This window comes from Chiloscyllium plagiosum, chromosome 1 (genome assembly GCF_004010195.1).
Source record: "Chiloscyllium plagiosum isolate BGI_BamShark_2017 chromosome 1, ASM401019v2, whole genome shotgun sequence".
NCBI classification, from domain to species: domain Eukaryota; kingdom Metazoa; phylum Chordata; class Chondrichthyes; order Orectolobiformes; family Hemiscylliidae; genus Chiloscyllium; species Chiloscyllium plagiosum.
In genome coordinates this window covers 69319006-69336560 of record NC_057710.1, presented here as the reverse complement: position 1 = coordinate 69336560, position 17555 = coordinate 69319006, and the positions used below count along the sequence as shown (strand labels likewise).

General features: G+C 39.6%; 1 protein-coding gene across 8 annotated transcripts in view; it reads right to left on the bottom strand.

The window, feature by feature from the left end:
• The window catches only part of ddx4 (DEAD (Asp-Glu-Ala-Asp) box polypeptide 4), a 94914-nt gene that overhangs the window by 22859 nt on the left and 54500 nt on the right, over window positions 1-17555 (bottom strand). For all 8 annotated transcript variants that reach the window (XM_043688816.1, XM_043688756.1, XM_043688788.1 and 5 more), the window contains 5 exons: window positions 8185-8327; window positions 5148-5300; window positions 3646-3800; window positions 3093-3222; window positions 465-631 (listed from right to left, as the gene is read on the bottom strand). In XM_043688816.1, the coding sequence (XP_043544751.1) occupies window positions 465-631; window positions 3093-3222; window positions 3646-3800; window positions 5148-5300; window positions 8185-8327 (748 nt within the window). The remainder of the gene's footprint in view (window positions 1-464; window positions 632-3092; window positions 3223-3645; window positions 3801-5147; window positions 5301-8184; window positions 8328-17555) is intronic.

Genomic DNA, 17555 nt, shown 5'->3' with positions numbered 1-17555 from the left:
GACTTCAACTTTCTCAACAATCTACTCCATTCTCTTGATTATGCAAACTCAATTAAAAAATGCCCATACACTTGCTGCAGATTGACAAATTTAAATAACTGTCTATTTGCAGTTTGCTTTTGAACCAAAGTATAACGGAAAATTAAACAGTCCAAAATGTTTATTGTTTGAACAGAAATTCCTATCTTCTCTCAGTTGTATCCATCTGCCTCAAAATCTAAGATTTCTTTTGGGTTAGGATTGGAATTTAGACAACAGATGGCTTTTAAATCTTCCATTTACACACTGAAGGGACTGTTTCTAAGCCAAGACTACAGAAAACTAACTTTATTTGGGACAAGTAATTTGCTTAAGACCATTTTATCCTTGCCATGATCAGTTTGTATTGATCTTAAGCATGAACAAACTTTAAAAGTAAATAAGATCCTACATAGATTTCGATAAACACTGGTATTTCAAATTACCTTTGAATTTCTTCAGGAAAGGTGGCACTGAACATCAAAGTCTGGCGGTTTTGTTTAGGTGGCATATCAAAGGAGTCGACTAGTTTTCGCATGTCTGGTTCAAATCCCATATCAAGCATACGGTCTGCTTCATCTAATACCAAGTACTGCACCTTACCAAGTCCAACCTATAAATCATTTTTGAAAAGTGGTCAATTTTAACAGTAGTTGCACCAGAATCATAACATTCACACAATGGCAGCTCAATTTTGAGGTTAACCACAAGTGATGAGGGGAATAACAGGCACTGAATTAAAGAGACATTTAATTGGAAAAGCTCTAACACACACCTTAGCCTTTAGAGGCTGGGCAATTATTCAGCAAAAAATAGTTGCCCAACATTTGCAGAAGTGCCACAATTTTCAGTTTGTGTCAACAGAATAGGCAGGTGCAAGGTTTGTAGCTCAGGTTGAGGTTTAGGGTGTAGGTTTGCTCGCTGAGCTGTAGGTTTGATATTCAGACGTTTCATTACCTGGCTAGGTAACATCATCAGTGGCGACCTCCAAGTGCTTCACTTGGAGGTCGGCACTGATGATGTCACCTAGCCAAATAATGAAACGTCTGGATATCAAACCTACAGTTCAGGAGCAAACCTACACCCTAGAATAGACAGGTGTTTATCAAATTCATCATAAGGAAGGTGTGTACTGGTTGCACATTCCAGCAGCTTACCAGCACTCCTGCTTTATGCAAGATATATCCTAAATAGTCAACAAATGTAAATCATTGTCACTCATTATCCAGAGACAGAATAATGAACAATGCTGTCCCTCAGAGTCAGTAGTTCTTTATATTGGTTTACTTCTTGCCCATTAGACAACATTGTTTCTAAAAGCAAAACACTGTGGATACTGGAAAATCTTTTCGGGTCTGGCAGTGTCTATGCAGAAAATCTAAATTACCATTTTTAGTCTGAAGGGTTAGGCTTGCTTTCCTCTTTTCACAAATATTGGTTAAATGGAAGGGGTTTCATAGAAAGTTGAAAACTGGAATAGACCACTCAACCTACTCCACCACTCCTCATGTTCGTGGCTAATCCTCCCCCTCAATGCCACAGTCTTGCTCGCTCTCTCTACATAGATTGATACAGATATTCTCTAGAAAACTATATTTTTTATATTTAATCAGTGATTTCACCTCCATAGCCTACTGGAGAGAGATTTTCACAGGTTCAGCACAGTGACTGAAGAAACCTCTTATCAATCCAAAATGGCCTACTACATATCCCAAGACAATGGCCCTTGTTCTGGACCTCAGGCACGGGAAGCATTATGTCAGAAGCAGTTTGTCTAGCCCGGTCAGAAAAATGCTTGTCAATGAGATTCCCTCTCATTCTTCCAAACTCTAGTGAATATCGGTCCAATCCACCTAATCTTTCCTTGTAGGACAGTTCATACAATCAGAATCCCTACAGTGTGGATACAGGCCATTCGACCCAACAAGTCCACACTGGTCTTCCAAAGAGCATCCCACCCAGACTCACCCCACCCTGTCCCTGCAACCCTTAATTTTCCATGGCTAATTCTGCTAAGCAGCACATCTTTGGACTGTGGGAGGAAACCAGAGCATCTGAACGAAACATACACAGATTGAGAGAACGCCACTGTGGAGCTTGCACAGTTGCCCGAGACTGGAACTGAACCCAGGTCCCTGACACAGACAGCAGTGCTCACCATTCTGCCATTCCAGGAATAAATAGGTGAACCTTCAAGTATTCTTTCTCTGCCAAGTATGCCTTTTTTTAAGACTTAAAAAAAACTGCACAAAACACTCAAGGTGTCATCCCTCTAAGGCCCTATACAAGTGTAGTAAGGCTTCTTGCTCCGATACTCTCATGCTCTTGCAATGAAGGCCAACATACCATTTCACCATATCTGCAGGCTTTCTTTCAGTGATGAGTGCACAAGGATATCCTTTGCAAAAATCAATTGTTTCCAATCTATCACCACTGTTCATGTAAACAATTTTACTTATCTGCATTATGCTGCATCTACCATGCATTTACCCACTCAACCAACTTATCTAAAACCACCATGAAGCTTCTGTATATCCGTGCTATTAACACTCAACACTTTTGGGAACATTGGACTATTTCCTCATCCAAATTGTTATGCATTGTGAATAACTGAATCCTGAACCCTAATATCTGCAGCAGCAAACTTGTCACTGCCTTCTACTCAAGAAAATAGTCATTTATTCTTTTGCTTCATCTGTTAAAGAATTCTCAATTTGTGCCTGTATAACAACAGACACACTTAGCATGCTTTCAGATTTCATGGTAGCCTCAAATATTTCCAACATTACCCGTTTTATGGCACATATTTATTTCCTCAGCATATAATGATATGCTATGCAATTGGCTAAGAATTGTGGCTAAGAAATCACAATTCCTTCAGAGAAATTTAAGGCTGGAAGATCTAGTTTCCTCAAGAAATTCTGAAGTTGTCTATTAAATTTTGCAATGCATGAATATCCAAACAATTGTGTTGAATATCTCGAGATTATTAAAACCACAATGTTGGCAAAACCCTGGGCCTTAACAGTAAATTTAAATTATAGTTTATTAGGATGCAATGAACAACAGCTTACTTTTCCTTTAGAAATAATATCCAAAAGTCTTCCTGGAGTGCCACACAATATATTACAGCCTTGTAAAACCTGACGGATTTGATGGCCGGTGCTTGTTCCTCCATAGACGACAACAGGTCTCACAACAGTCCTGACACATTGAAAAACACAATATAGAAAAATTTTGTATGAACTTTTGTTTTGCCAGGTGTTTGACATCTTTTAAATCGTTCCATGTGTAGATAGATAAAATGGGGAAAACAAAAACTCAGCTTTCTCTCCTTGGTATAATAAACTTCTATTTCACTGTTACAACCAAATCTGGAACCGGTGTGTTTATATTTCACTGAAAGACTATGATGTTACATTAAAAAAAGATCAAGAATGCAATCAGGGATGGGACCTGTCTGATTGGGACATAAATTGGAATTATACCACTTTTTTTTTAAAGAAGTGCTCCATGCTGACCAAAAAAGAAAGCATACATCTAAAACGTTAATCTTTAAATTCAAAATGTACATACTTTGCAGAATGCAAACCCTCATTTAAAAAAAAACGAGTTTTCTTTATTTACCCATAAGAAAACTTCCTAGCTTCCAGATATATCTGATTGATCAGCTCACGTGTTGGAGCTACAATAACAACGTCTGGTTCTTGTAGTTCTTTAAATCGACTGGATGCTGCATTTCCCCTCAGTAGCATTTCTATTATGGGCAACAGGAACGCAGCCTGTAACAATGACAATAAAGAAGTCACTGATCATTACTAGCACAGATAAAGAAAAATTACAACCTTACAAAATTCTTAAAAAGCCTAGACATAGAAGCATGCAAAAAGTTTTTCTGGCTGAAGAGTCTGTAATCAGTGGACAGTCTCTGAATATGGGCAAACCACTTGGGATGAAGAAGAGGAAATTCTTCATTCAGAGTTTGTATCTTAGGAATTCTTCTATTTTGTAAAAGTTCAGGCATGAATTATGCTCAAGATAGAAATTAATACAGTTCGAGATATTAAAGGAACATGGAAACAGCATAGAAAAATGAGATCAAGTTAAATGATTAGCCAGGATTTCAAATTAACAGCAAGTCTGTGGGGCTCAACTACCATTTTCCTGTTCCCATGTTTCTACATTAACATATCCCTGCATCTCAGATGAAAATACCTCAGCCTTTTATCGCCCAGTAAGCTGGTCTGACAATGCACATGCATTTAATTCAGAACATTCGCCATGGGATAATGCACAAAACAGATTAATGACCAAAGACTGTAGTTACTTTAGACAAAATGAAACAAAATGCTTAAGAGCAACTGAAACAAGAAAAAAAAATATTGGTGGCATAGTGGCTGAGTGGTCACACTACTGCCTCAGTGCCAAGGACCTGGATTTGATTCCAGCCTCAGGACACTGTACGCAGTTTGCACATTCTCCCCATGTCTGCGTGGGTTTCCACCAGGTGCTCTGGTTTCCACCCACAATCCAAAGATGTGCAGATTAGGTGGACTGGCCACGCTAAAGTTGCCCATAGTTGCCCATAGGGCTAGTGAATTAGCCATGGTAAATGTGGGGTTACAGGAATGGGCTGTCGGCTGGGTGGAGGCAGGATGCTTCTCAGAGGGTAACAGCATACTTGCCTTTCTCCACACTGTGGGGATTCTATGATTCTAACCCCTTTATATTCAATGCAGCTAAAAAGGTACTCACGGACACTATTCCTTTAAAAACTGCATTGTATGTAGCTTAGAAGGAAAAACATACCAATAGTACAGAAGTGCAGGTACAAAATAAATTAGAGACTGTAACACAAATGCCTCTCAAAGATCATTAGCAACACAGATCAGACAGACAGTCATATTCACAATCTAGGGAACTGTCATTTGTCTGCTAGCATTGAACATTTACATCAGAAATAGGACTGTTAGATATTTTATTGTTTCCTCGTTTAAAGGATGCCTCAATACAAATCTAATTACATGTACAACTGTAATTATTTGGAATTATGCTTTACGTGATGAAGATTAAGTTTGTAATTCATTTGAGTTGACTAAAATGGACTGAAATCACTTTCCAACACTCACTGTTTTTCCAGAGCCTGTTTGAGCACAAGCCATCAAATCCCGTCCAGAAAGTACAATTGGTATCCCATGTTTCTGAACTGGTGTCGGTTTTAGATACCCTGCTTTATTTATGTTCTTGTTCAAAGTTTCACACAGGTGAGCTTCATCAAACGACTGAACGAAAGAAGTTGATATTTTAAAACAGCGAATTTAAATTACCATGTACAAATCTTTTGAATTGAAATTCTGTACTGGGAACAGCATACAGCAACATTATATCTGCGTAAAACAGGCAGTAGTTTTTGCTTTACAGTCCCAAACTATGCACAGCAGCTTCCAAATACCCAAGATTTGACTTCTGTGGGCAAAGGCATGTAGACATTTTCTCAAAACACTGCTTTCAAAAATGTAAATGTTTTAAATACAAAAAAAATGCACAAAATGGAACTAATTATACCATTCAAGACAAGTGAGGTGAACCTTTTCAAAAAAAAATCCGAACAAATATTTCTTGGTCTATTTCTACCAGCGATCATCCACCCAAACACTGCAGACAAATGATTTCAGAACACTACACCAAAGTCACAAGCAACCACAGTCATAAACCGTTTCAGCTTTTAAGTCCCTGCTCACTTTTACTGAAAAGTCCAAAGTAATACATGTTGTTCCCCAATTCTTCTTAACGAACATAAACATGGGAAGAAAGGATTTTAATTTTGCACCTATGAATATCACAGAAGCAAATAAAATGATCATATTGACAGAGAAACTACTTGACAGGCAGAGATTTGGGAATGAGTGGGAAGTGTGCAATATATCTATTGCAGGAAGACGTTCCTGGGGAGTAACGTAGGTTTTTATACAAGCTCTCGGTCTCTACAGTGGGCGGCATGGTAGTACAGTGGTTAGCACTGCTGCCTCACAGCACCAGAGACCTGGGTTCAATTCCCGTCTCAGGTGACTGACTGTGTGGAGTTTGCACATTCTCCCAGTGTCTGTGCTGGTTTCCTCCCACAGTCCAAAAATGTGCAGGTTAGGTGAATTGGCCATGCTAAATTGCCTGTAGTGTTAGGTGAAAGGGTAAATGTAGGGGAATGGGTCTGGGTGGGTTGCGCTTCGGCAGGTCGGTGTGGACTTGTTGGGCCTAAGGGCCTGTTTCCACACTAAGTAACCTAATTTAAACAGCTCAAATACAAGGATCAATTATAAATCGGTTATAATGTAATTTGCAAGTGAAAATAAATCGTGCTCCTTTTATGATCCTCCTTTGAAATGAAATTTTAATACTGTCTAGGTAGGCATTGCCAGACTAGAGACAACCATGCACAACGGTCAAAGTTAGATGTACAGCACGGAAAAAGATCCTTCAGTCCAACTCTTCCATGCTGACCAGATATTCTAACCTAACATAGCCCATATCCCTCTAAACCCTTCCTATTCATATACCCATCCAGATGCCTTTTAAATGCTGTAATTGTACCAGCCTCCACTAATTCCTCTAGCAGCCCGTTCCACTCACACACCACCCTTTGCGTGAAAAAGATGCCCCTTTGGTTCCTTTTAAATTTTTCCCTTCTCACCCTAATCCTATGCCTAGTTGTGGACTCCCATAAAGACCTAATTTATTGTGTTTTCTTCTTCCATCCAGTAACAGTTCTCATACGGAAGACCAAGAGAGTTTGTATAAAAACTTACATTACTCCCCAGGAACGTCTTCCTGCAATAGATATATTACACACTACCCACTCACTCACATATCTCTGCCCGTCAAGCAGTTTCTCTCTGTCAATATGATCATTTTATTTTTAAAAATCAAGCTCCTTCACTAAACTTTTGGTTGCTTGACCTAATAACGCACATGGCCATGCTAATTCATTTTTAATAACATTGTAAAACATCCCACAGTGCCTTACAAATATTAAAAAAAGGTTGTTTAAATCCAAATATCTGTCATAACAAGTTGTATCTTGTTCTATACAGCACCTATCTTCTCTTCATTTGGATTCTCAATAAAATACCACTTGCCTCCTTTTTAAGGGGATCCACATTATCATTTTCACAATCTTGAATATTAGCATATCTGCCTCTTCCCCCAAAGAAAACTTTTTTTCCATTGAGTTTAAAATTTACTTGACATTATTGCTTAAAGATATACCATTCCAGTACTGGAGGTATGTGATCAACATGATGCATTGTAGCCTTTAACTATTTTTCCACATTTCATTCCATTTTCTTGGGGGGGGGGGGGGGAGAGAAAGAGACGGGGAAGGAGATACTGAGAAGCATGGAATACAAGCACATATTCGTCTTTGAGCAAATCAACAATGGGGAAAGAGCTGTTGTCACAGACATCATCCATTCTGGAAGACTCTTCTCCCCTCTTTTTTTCCCCCGAACATGCCATCAAAAGACGACCAAATTAACCAGACCCTCTAAAGTTAAAACAACATATTGAGGGTCCAACAAGGCAAATGTAATATGGTGTATCAAAACAGAAGTGTATACTGGAAGGGGTATATAATTTACAATTTTTTTTTTACACAAAAAAAACTTTACTTTGAGGAAGTGTCTTTAGATCATATTACGGAAATAATTATTGCTAAGGTGGAATGACATTGCCTTTTATATTTCAAGATTAACATACATTAACAGTCAAAATAATTTCATGTGATGATCAATTTTTTGACAAATGTTTCCAAAGATTACATACACAAAATTACTGCTCAATTTCCCATTCTATTCTCCAGGTACAAAAGAGGCAAGCTAAAAGGTTCCTTGATGTCTGACCAATTAAAGCACTATTTAGTGTCATACTAAACCATGAACAACTGAACATCTGGCCCAATATCTAGACCAAAGAGGTGTCTATAGATACACTCAACTCACTGCCCAACTTGAACACCATCCCAGTGAAAAATGGACAACACAAAGCTGCAAACGTTCAGGTCTTCTGCAGAAAATTAAACTTCCAACATCACAACATTATGTACAGAAATTGAATGCAGTCAACGTATCAGCTCTAACAATTTATTAAACTCAATGAAGTTTCAATACTAACCAGTATTGCAGGGGGAACATTAAATCCTGAAACATCAACCAGAATGTCATCATATTTATCAAAGTTAATACCAGTCTGATAGCGAGAAAAGATGGCACTCTCTTCTTCAGGTGGTGGAGGAGGAACATAGGTCACTTTAGGGCCTATGAAGAAACACATGAATTAGATTTGAATGTATACAATTTAAATCTCAATTCGTATTATAATAAAGAGTCGGAGTCATACAGCACAGAAAAACAGACTCCTCAGTCCAACTAGACCATGCTGAACATAATCCCAAACCAAATTAGTCCCACCCGTCTTTCCAGGCCCATATCCCTCCAAACCTTTCCTATTCATATATTAATCAAAATGTCTTTTAAAAGGTTGTAACTGTACCCACATCTACCACTTCCTCAGGAAGTTCATTCCATCCGTGAACCACTGTGAAAAATGTGCCCCTCATGTCTTTTTTAAAATCTCTCTCCTCTCACCTTTAAAGTTGCACCCCCTTGTCTTGAAACTCCCCCATCCTTGGGAGAGAATACAGCTACCATTAACTGTATCAATACCCCATTTTTAAAAATAAATTTCTATGGATCACCTCTCAACCTCCTATGTTCTAGATGAAAGATGTCCCAGTCTAACTAAAACCTTCCATACCAGGCAACATCCTGGTAAATCCCTCTGAATCTTCTCCAGCTTAATATCTTTCCTGTAAATAGACAGACAAAACTGGGCATCATATTCAAGAGACCTCACCAATGTCCTGCACAACCTCAACATGACATCCCAACTCCTACACCCAAAAGGACTGAGCAATGAAAGCAAAATGTGCCAAATGCCTTTTTAACTACCCAGTCTATATGCGTGACACAAACCTCAATAGAATTATGTACCTGAACCCAGAGATTCCTCTGTTCTGCAACACTAACAAAGGCCCTAACATTAATTGTACAAGCCCTCCCATTGTTTGTTGTACAAAAACAAAATACCTCAATTATCTAGACTGAACTCCATTTGTTATTTTTGAGCCCACTGACCCTTTGATCAAGATCCCTCTGCAATCTTAGAAAACCTTCTTCGCTAAAATGTTACTAAAGTAAAATATTTAGAGTATCAGCTTAAAAGATGAAATTTTTATTTTGCACAATCTCTAGGGGCATAACATACCAAAGCAAGTGCCTGCATTCATCTTTCACGTCATAAATTTCCCTAAACACAGTTTATGGGAAGAATGCTTAGGTTTCAATAAGAGATGCAGGGAAAAATGTTACAATGCAAAATATGGACTACTGATACAGAATTTCATCATCCAACTTAATACCAGGGACTTTCATGGATGGCAATGGTTTTAAAAAACGTCACACTGACTTTGACATGTCGTTTGAAACCAAGTGACAGACGGGTAATGAACTTGTTCTCTTTTTAAACTCAAAAACCTTTAATTAGCTCCTTACTGATACAGTAAAATGAAGATTAACTATTGACTTTCGTTGGAGAAAGTACAGCCTTGTGTTAAAACAGTAACAATCTTTGTTGCAACCAACTGAATAAACTGTAAAGGCGGGAGGCATTCAGCCTATCTAATTGGCCATAACAGAGAGAAGGAGCCAAAGTCTTTTCACATCGATGTAACCAGAGAGGAAGAATCAGCTGCCTTCAATCTAGACAACATGAACAGCACCTACAATAAGAGTTCCTTCCTCCAAAAACGAAAACAAAGTTGGTCCAGAATGGATGTATGAAAGATTAAATATTTGTAAAGCAAATGCCATTCAGTAATACCTAACTGGCTCCACATGCTAAAGACAGCAAAATAACATCAGCAATATGAGATCTTAAGAAATGACAAAATATAGAGCAGGAAGTCCTCTGCCTTGTAGATTCAATACTACTTCCCATGCTAGGAATCTAAAACAGAAAGCTTCCAGTGTAACAACATTGCTTTGGAGGCTAAGGATTCCCCCTGAAAAAGCCATGTTCATTGATGATGCTCACGGTTTGATTAGAAGATCCACAGAGACATGACAAGGTTTTGAAGTCTTCCATTGGTGGAGAAAATGAAAATATCGATCACAATAGGTCAGAAGTGGTTGACAGTTGTCCAATGCTCACTTGGAAGTTTAACTTGGCAATTTGCATTGTGGGGTCCTCTTTGCAGAATCCATTTTTGTCACAATTTGCACTAACAGTCAGTCAAAGTTGACTGATGATTGCTGCAAGGCTTCAGGAATTGTTCAAAACTGACTTCAATGGAACCTGGATTGCTCAAATCAATCTAGATAGCCACCTTTGAGAGAGAGGCTTTGCTCTCTGGAGACTGCATGTTGGCTCTAATGCAACGGAAATATCTTGCTCACCCTTATTAGATTTCCCCACTCTGCCTTTCGTTCATGGAAAAGAGCGGTCACAAGCCCACCCTTCTGGAGTACTGCAGTAAGCAATCTTCTTGAAATTATGCCATTAATGTAGTTTAGGTACTGCCACAGTGACACTGGGTAAGGAGCTGCAGTTAGGTAGTCTTCAGAGTTTGGATAATCTGCTGATTGCAGCATAGTTCCTCTGTAAGATTCAGAGTTCTGTGCTGCAACTTCATCAGGTTGACAACTCGTTCTTAAAAATACTCTGATTCATTGAACCAGGACTGGTTCCCCTAGTTTGCTTCAAATGCAGTGAGGGCGATGTGCCATGCCAGTTTAACTGATGAAGGAATAGAGTTCTGCTTCACAGTCCATAGCACTTCATGGATGCTGTTTTTTTTTTTGGAACTGCGATATCCATTCTGAATTTATCCCATTGATCACACGTCCTGTAACGACAATGGAGGTCATCCTCTTTTAAAAGTGAAGCCCATCTTCATGAAAGAACTGTGCAGTGGAGAATCTACTAATATTTTCATGAGCAGACAAACCAAGTATGCGGATTGAGCTCAATTGTTTATTTTCTTTCAACGTATGGCAATGTACTTCAGACCATAGTCAGCACACGTTAGTAATGGTGTTAGAGACTTTCTAGGTGGAAGACAATTAAATCTCCCACTCCATATATTCTATACCACATTTCTTCCAAGTGGTGTTGAACCTGGAGGAGAGAGATTCACCATCCACTGTTACCTCAACTGAGAAAGATTTTTGAACAGAATCACTGCACATTAAAAAAACTTTAACTGCACCACCTCTTGTCTGATATCTGAAACATTTCCCCCTTCAGGTAATTATGGGCTCCACTTATAAGTCTACAGTGTTCTGTTTAAAGTTGAATCAATTAGTTAATGTCAGTAAAGTGCTTCAATATTACCAATATTGTGACAATACATCAACTCAAAATCAAACTTGCTATACTCATATGGCCTGCCTGCAACAACTTGCTGCACCGACCAGTTTCTGTCACCAGGTGGAGTGTGGTCAATTGATGATCTCGATAACTTCAATTTTTTCTTAAAAATGCAAAGGTCTCAAAATCCAGGCTTCCAAATGGAGGGGAGGGAATAAGCATAGAGCCACAGAGATGTACAGCACAGAAACAGACCCTTTGGTCCAACTCCTCCATGCCGACCCTCAAAACTTTTAATTTGCATCAAAATATCTTTAAACATCAGAAAAGAAACAAAAACAAGAAGCCAACTCCACAAACTGTAACAATGGACACTCTTAACTGCTTAAAAGCACTCTCCAAATTAAATCCTCTGGGCATCAGTGAACACAGCACTGCCTGCCATTCTGAATTTTGTACAATTTTACTGCAGGCTTCAAATCAACTTAATGGGTAAAGTTCTGGAACCATACAAGTCTATCACCCAAGTAGCTGTAGTTTTCTAAAACAAACGGTAGATGCTAGAATTCAGAACCAAAACAAATTGCTGGGAGACATCAGCAAGTGTGGTATCATCAGTGGAGAGACATCAGCATTAATGTTTTGGGTCGAGTGACCCTTGTCCACCTGTAAAGAAGGATAACTGGACTCAAATCATTGACTCTTTTCTCTCCATAGATGCTGCCAGATCTGCAGAGTTTTCCCAACAATTCCTGTTTTTGTAGCTATAGTTTTAGGTCACTGCACTAAGTAAATCAGGATAAGAGTGATCTATCCATATTCAAACTACGTACTTGTTTTTGTAAAATGGTTAGCTTTAGGGCATCAAGACTTCCTTATCCACGTGATCCGAAGTCACAGAGACTCCACAGGATTAGAAAAATGCTGATGGCCATTTCCTTGTGGCCATTTATCAACATGCTGTAAACAAGGAAGTGATCATTGCCTCACTTGCTCTGGATTTTTAACTCCAGAACGCATAGTCAGAGACATACATCACAGAAAGAGACCCTTTATCCAACACATCCATGCAGCCAGATATCCAAAATTAACCTAATCCCATTTGCCAACATTTGGCCTTCCTATTCCATATCCCCATTCAGATGCCTTTTAAATATTGCAATTGTACCAGCCTCTACCACTTCCTCTGGCAGCTCATTCCATACATTCACCATCCTCTGCATGAAACAGTTGTGAATTAGGTCCCTTTTAAATCTCTCCCTAGTCACCTTAAATCTATGCCCTCTACTTTTGGGACTTCCCTACCCTCAGAAAGAGACCATGGTTATTCACCCTATCCATGCCCCTCATGATTTTGTAAACCTCTGTAAGATCACCCCTCAGCTTTTGATGGCCCAGGGAAAATAGCTCCAGTCTATTCGGCCTCCCCCATAGCTCAAACACTCCAGCACTGGCAACTTCCTTGTAAATCATCAACAGATCCCACAAACAGAAGCCAAGCTGATAAAAATTCATATTTTCCTACAGTAAGGAGTAACCTGGATAGCCAAAAGATAGCCAGATAGAAATAAAAGGGTGAAGGAAGAGGAGATGGTGATGAATGAGGAACTGGTGTGTAAGAGGTGCCCATACTACAGGATATTCATAAGGCCCTGAATAACCTCAGTAAGGCACCCCCTACATCAGAACTCAAATCCTCTTTCAATTAAAGCAAATATACCATTTGCCTTCCCAACTGCTTACAGTACCTGCCTGTCTACTTTCATTGCTTGTCATGCAAGAGCACACAGATCTCTTTATACACCCATAATTCCCAGTGTACATTTAACAAATATTCTTCCTGTTTTTCACACTGAAGTGTATAACCCTACATTCAGCCACACTGTCCTGCATTGCCATGTGTTTGCCCACTGAACTAGTCACTTCTTTGCATCTACTTCACACTCAAATCCAATCCAGTTTTGGTCAATCATGAAAGCATATCTGCATATATGTTGCGAATAACTGGGGTCCAAGCACTGATCCTTGCAGTACCTCACTAGTAGCTGCCTCCAAGAATCAAGGTTAAAAATCACACAACACCAGGTTATAGTCCAACAGGTTTAATTGGAAGCACACTAGCTTTCGGAGCGACGCTCCTTCATCAGATGATCAACCAAGAATCAACCAATTCTTGATCTATGTTAATATTTTACTACCTTTCCCATGCACTTAAAAACTGTGCCCACTAACATTTTATGATAAAACCCTTCTGAAAATCCAAATACACCACATTCACTAATTTTCTGAACTATTTGTCTAGTTACATCCTCAAAATACTCTAGCATATTAATTAGGCATGATTTACCTTAGATAAACCTACACTGGCTTTGTCCTAATATGTTAATGCCTTCCCATTGTTCTGTTAGTGTGCCTTTTTATAACAGACTAATATTTTCCTCACTACTGATATTAGGCTAACTGGTCTATATTTCAGTTGTTTGCTCCCTTTTAAAAATAACGGGGTTACATTTGCCACCTGCCAATTTGTAAAAACTGCTCCACAGCAGATAGAATTTTGAAAGATGACCATCAACACACCCAATATATATCAAGGGCCACTTGCTTTGATACTCTGGTATGTGGATTTGTTCCTGAAGAAGGGCTCAGGCCCGAAAGGTCGATTCTCCTGCTCCTTGGATGCTGCCTGACTTGCTGCGCTTTTCCAGCAACATATTATCGGCTATGTGGATTAGTTGTCAACCTTTGACCCTATTAAATTTCTCTTGCATAATTTTCTTATTAATACTGATTTCCTTCAATTCCACCCTCTCATTACATCCTTGGTTCCGAACATTTCTGGAAGGTTATTTTACCCTCTTTCATGAAGAGAAAGCCAAAGTATGTTTTCAAAACTTCTGCCAGTTCTTTGTTCCCTTTTATAATTTCCCTGGTTTCCAATAGGAAAGGACCTACATTTGATTTAACTAATCTTGTTCTCTTCACATTTTACTAGAAACTGACCATAAAAGCTCCCATTAAAAAAGGAACTGTGGATGCTGCAAATCAGAAATTTCTGGAAAAGTCAGCAGGCAACATCAGTAGAGAGAAATCAGAGTTAATGTATCGAGTCCAGTGACCCTACTTCAGAACTCAAAAGCTTCTGTACTCCCTGCAAATTTATACATGCTGTAATTGTCCTATCTTGATCAAACTTTTTGTTCTAAAATGCTCCCAATCCTCTATTTTTCTTTTAGCAATTTTGTATGTCTCCCCTTTTTGGATCTAATCCAACAACTACATTTTTTGGCAAGCCATATTGAGCCACTATCATTAATTATGCACCAAAGAGAAACAATTAATCGTTGCAATTCGTTCTCCCAGGCTGATCATAAACCAACCCTTTGACTGCCCAATTGTTTTTTCTCTCTCTCAGGGCTCTGTCTGTACCTAACAGTTTCGTCTGTCCCCTGCTTAGCATACAGGCCAACCTTTTCCTAGCTACCATCAGTTCTGAAAAACGATCATTGGACCGGAAATACTAACTCTGCTTTCCCTCCAGAGATGCTGCCAAACCTGCTGAGATTTACCAGCAATCTTTTTTTGTTTTGGATTTCCAGCATTCACAGGTTTTTCAATGGTTGGAGACAGAAGGAGAAAAATTTAAAAATGTTTTAAAATGGTACTCCCTCAGGTCCAAGTTTTGAAAGGAATCCCTGCTCCACCTAAATAAAATCATGTTCTATATGCAACTAATTGTTTTTTAGTGCCAAATACCAAAGTTAAGTAATTGCCCATGCAGGAAAAAAACAGCTTTCCACAACTCCTGCATTAAAATTCCACTTTACAGAAAAACAAACTTGGGTACACTGGTATTATGGACGAGACCAGACCACTCAAAACATTTTTAAACCGGCAGCCCAGACATAACTTTGTAATTTGCTTCAGCAAGTGTACAGTGAAATTACCCGGAGTAAGATAGCTAGGTTGACTACTAGATTTTAAAAACAGAAATTTATTCACAAAATTACACTACGAAACACAAAAACAGAATAAAGAACCCCTGCAGAACTCAGTCTATCCAAACTAGACTTAATTATGCTGTTCTGAATATACACAACAGTCCCAATAAGCAAACCCCCTTTGAAACCAGTATAAATGAATGGAACAGATGTTTACAGGATGTAGATAGAATGGCAGAGCCAGAGAGAGTTTGTTTCCATGCAGCTCACTGTTGAACTCCCAACTAGTTCTGGACTGGACTAAGCTGCTAGGCTTGAGCTGACCACTCCACTTTCATTATACAGGTCACTTCGAAAACATGACTGCTTTGGCTTGAAGTCTTATCTGTTTACATATAAACAAAAAGTCCTCTCAATACTCTTTAATCTCTGTACCACACTAGACTAATTGGCACCAAGTGCATTTAATACCCATCTGAAAAATAAAAACCAAGAACATCGTATCCTTGAGAAAAGGAACAGCTTTTAGAAAAAAAGCAGCCAGCTTTGTGACACTGGATCATTACGAAGGCCTGCATTTCACAGCAGATCTTGAGCTGCTGTTCTAAAATTAGAACATAGAACAGTACAGCACAGAACAGGCCCTTCAGCCCACGATATTGTGCTGACCATTGATCCTCGTGTAAGGTAAACCTAATGTACGAACCCTCAAACTTCTGTGACCATATGCATATCCAGCAGTCTCTTAAATATCCCCAATGACCTCGCTTCCACAACTGCTGCTGGCAACGCATTCCATGCTCTCACAACTCTGCATAAAGAACCCACCTCTGACATCCCCTTTATACTTTCTGCCAAACAGCTTAAAACTATGGCCCCTCGTGTTAACAATTTCGGCCCTGGGAAAAAGTGTCTGGCTATCAACTCTATCTATGCCTCTCATTATCTTGTACACCTCAATTAAGTCCCCTCTCTTCCTTTTTTCAAATAAAGGAAGTCTGAGCTCAGTCAACCTCTCTTCGTAAGATAAGCCCTCCATTCCAGGCAGCATCCTGGTAAACCTCCTCTGAACCCTCTCCAAAGCATCTACATCTTTCCTATAATAGGGCGACCAGAACTGGACATAGTATTCCAAGTTGAAAATGTGTTGCTGAAAAAGCGCAGGTCAGGCAGCATCCAAGGAGCAGGAGAATCGACGTTTCGGGCATGAGCCCTTCTTTAGGAAGGCTCATGCCCGAAACGTCGATTCTCCTGCTCCTTGGATGCTGCCTGACCTGCTGCGCTTTTCCAGCAACACATTTTCAGCTCGGATCTCCAGCATCTGCACTCCTCACTTTCCCCTCATAGTATTCCAAGTGCGGTCTAACCAAAGTTTTGCAGAGCTGCAACAAGATCTCATGGCTCTTAAACTCAATCCCCCTGTTAATGAAAGCCAAAACACCATATGCTTTCTTAACAACCCTGTCCACTTGGGTGGCAATTTTAAGGGATCTATGTACCTGCACACCAAGATCCTGCTGTTCTTCCAAACTGCCAAGAATCCGGTCTTTAATCCTGTACTCAGCTTTCAAGTTTGACCTTCCAAAATGCATCACTTCGCATTTATTCAGGTTGAACTCCATCTGCCACCTCTCAGCCCATCTCTGCATCCTGTCAATGTCTCGCTGCAGCCCTCTATACGGTCAACGACGCCTCCAACCTTTGTGTCGTCTGCAAACTTGCTAACCCATCTTTCAATCACCTCATCTGTCATTAATAAAAATTACAAAGAGTAGAGGCCCAAGAACAGAGCCCTGTGGAACACCACTCTCCACTGACTTCCAGGCAGAATACTTTCCTTCCACTACCACTCGCCATCTTCAGTCGACCAGCCAATTCTATATCCAGACAGCTAAATCTCCCTATATCCCATTCCTCCTGACCTTCTGAACGAGCCTACCATGGGGAACCTAATCAAATGTCTTGCTGAAGTCCATATACACCACATCCACCGCTCAACCATCAGCTTGTCTAGTAACATCCTCAAAGAACTCAATAAGATTTGTGAGGCATGATCTGCCCCTCACAAAGCCATGCTGACTGCATTTAATCAAGCCATGCTCATCCAGATGGTCATAAATCCTATCCCTCAGAATTCTTTCTAACACCTTGCAGACGACAGACGCGAGACTGACT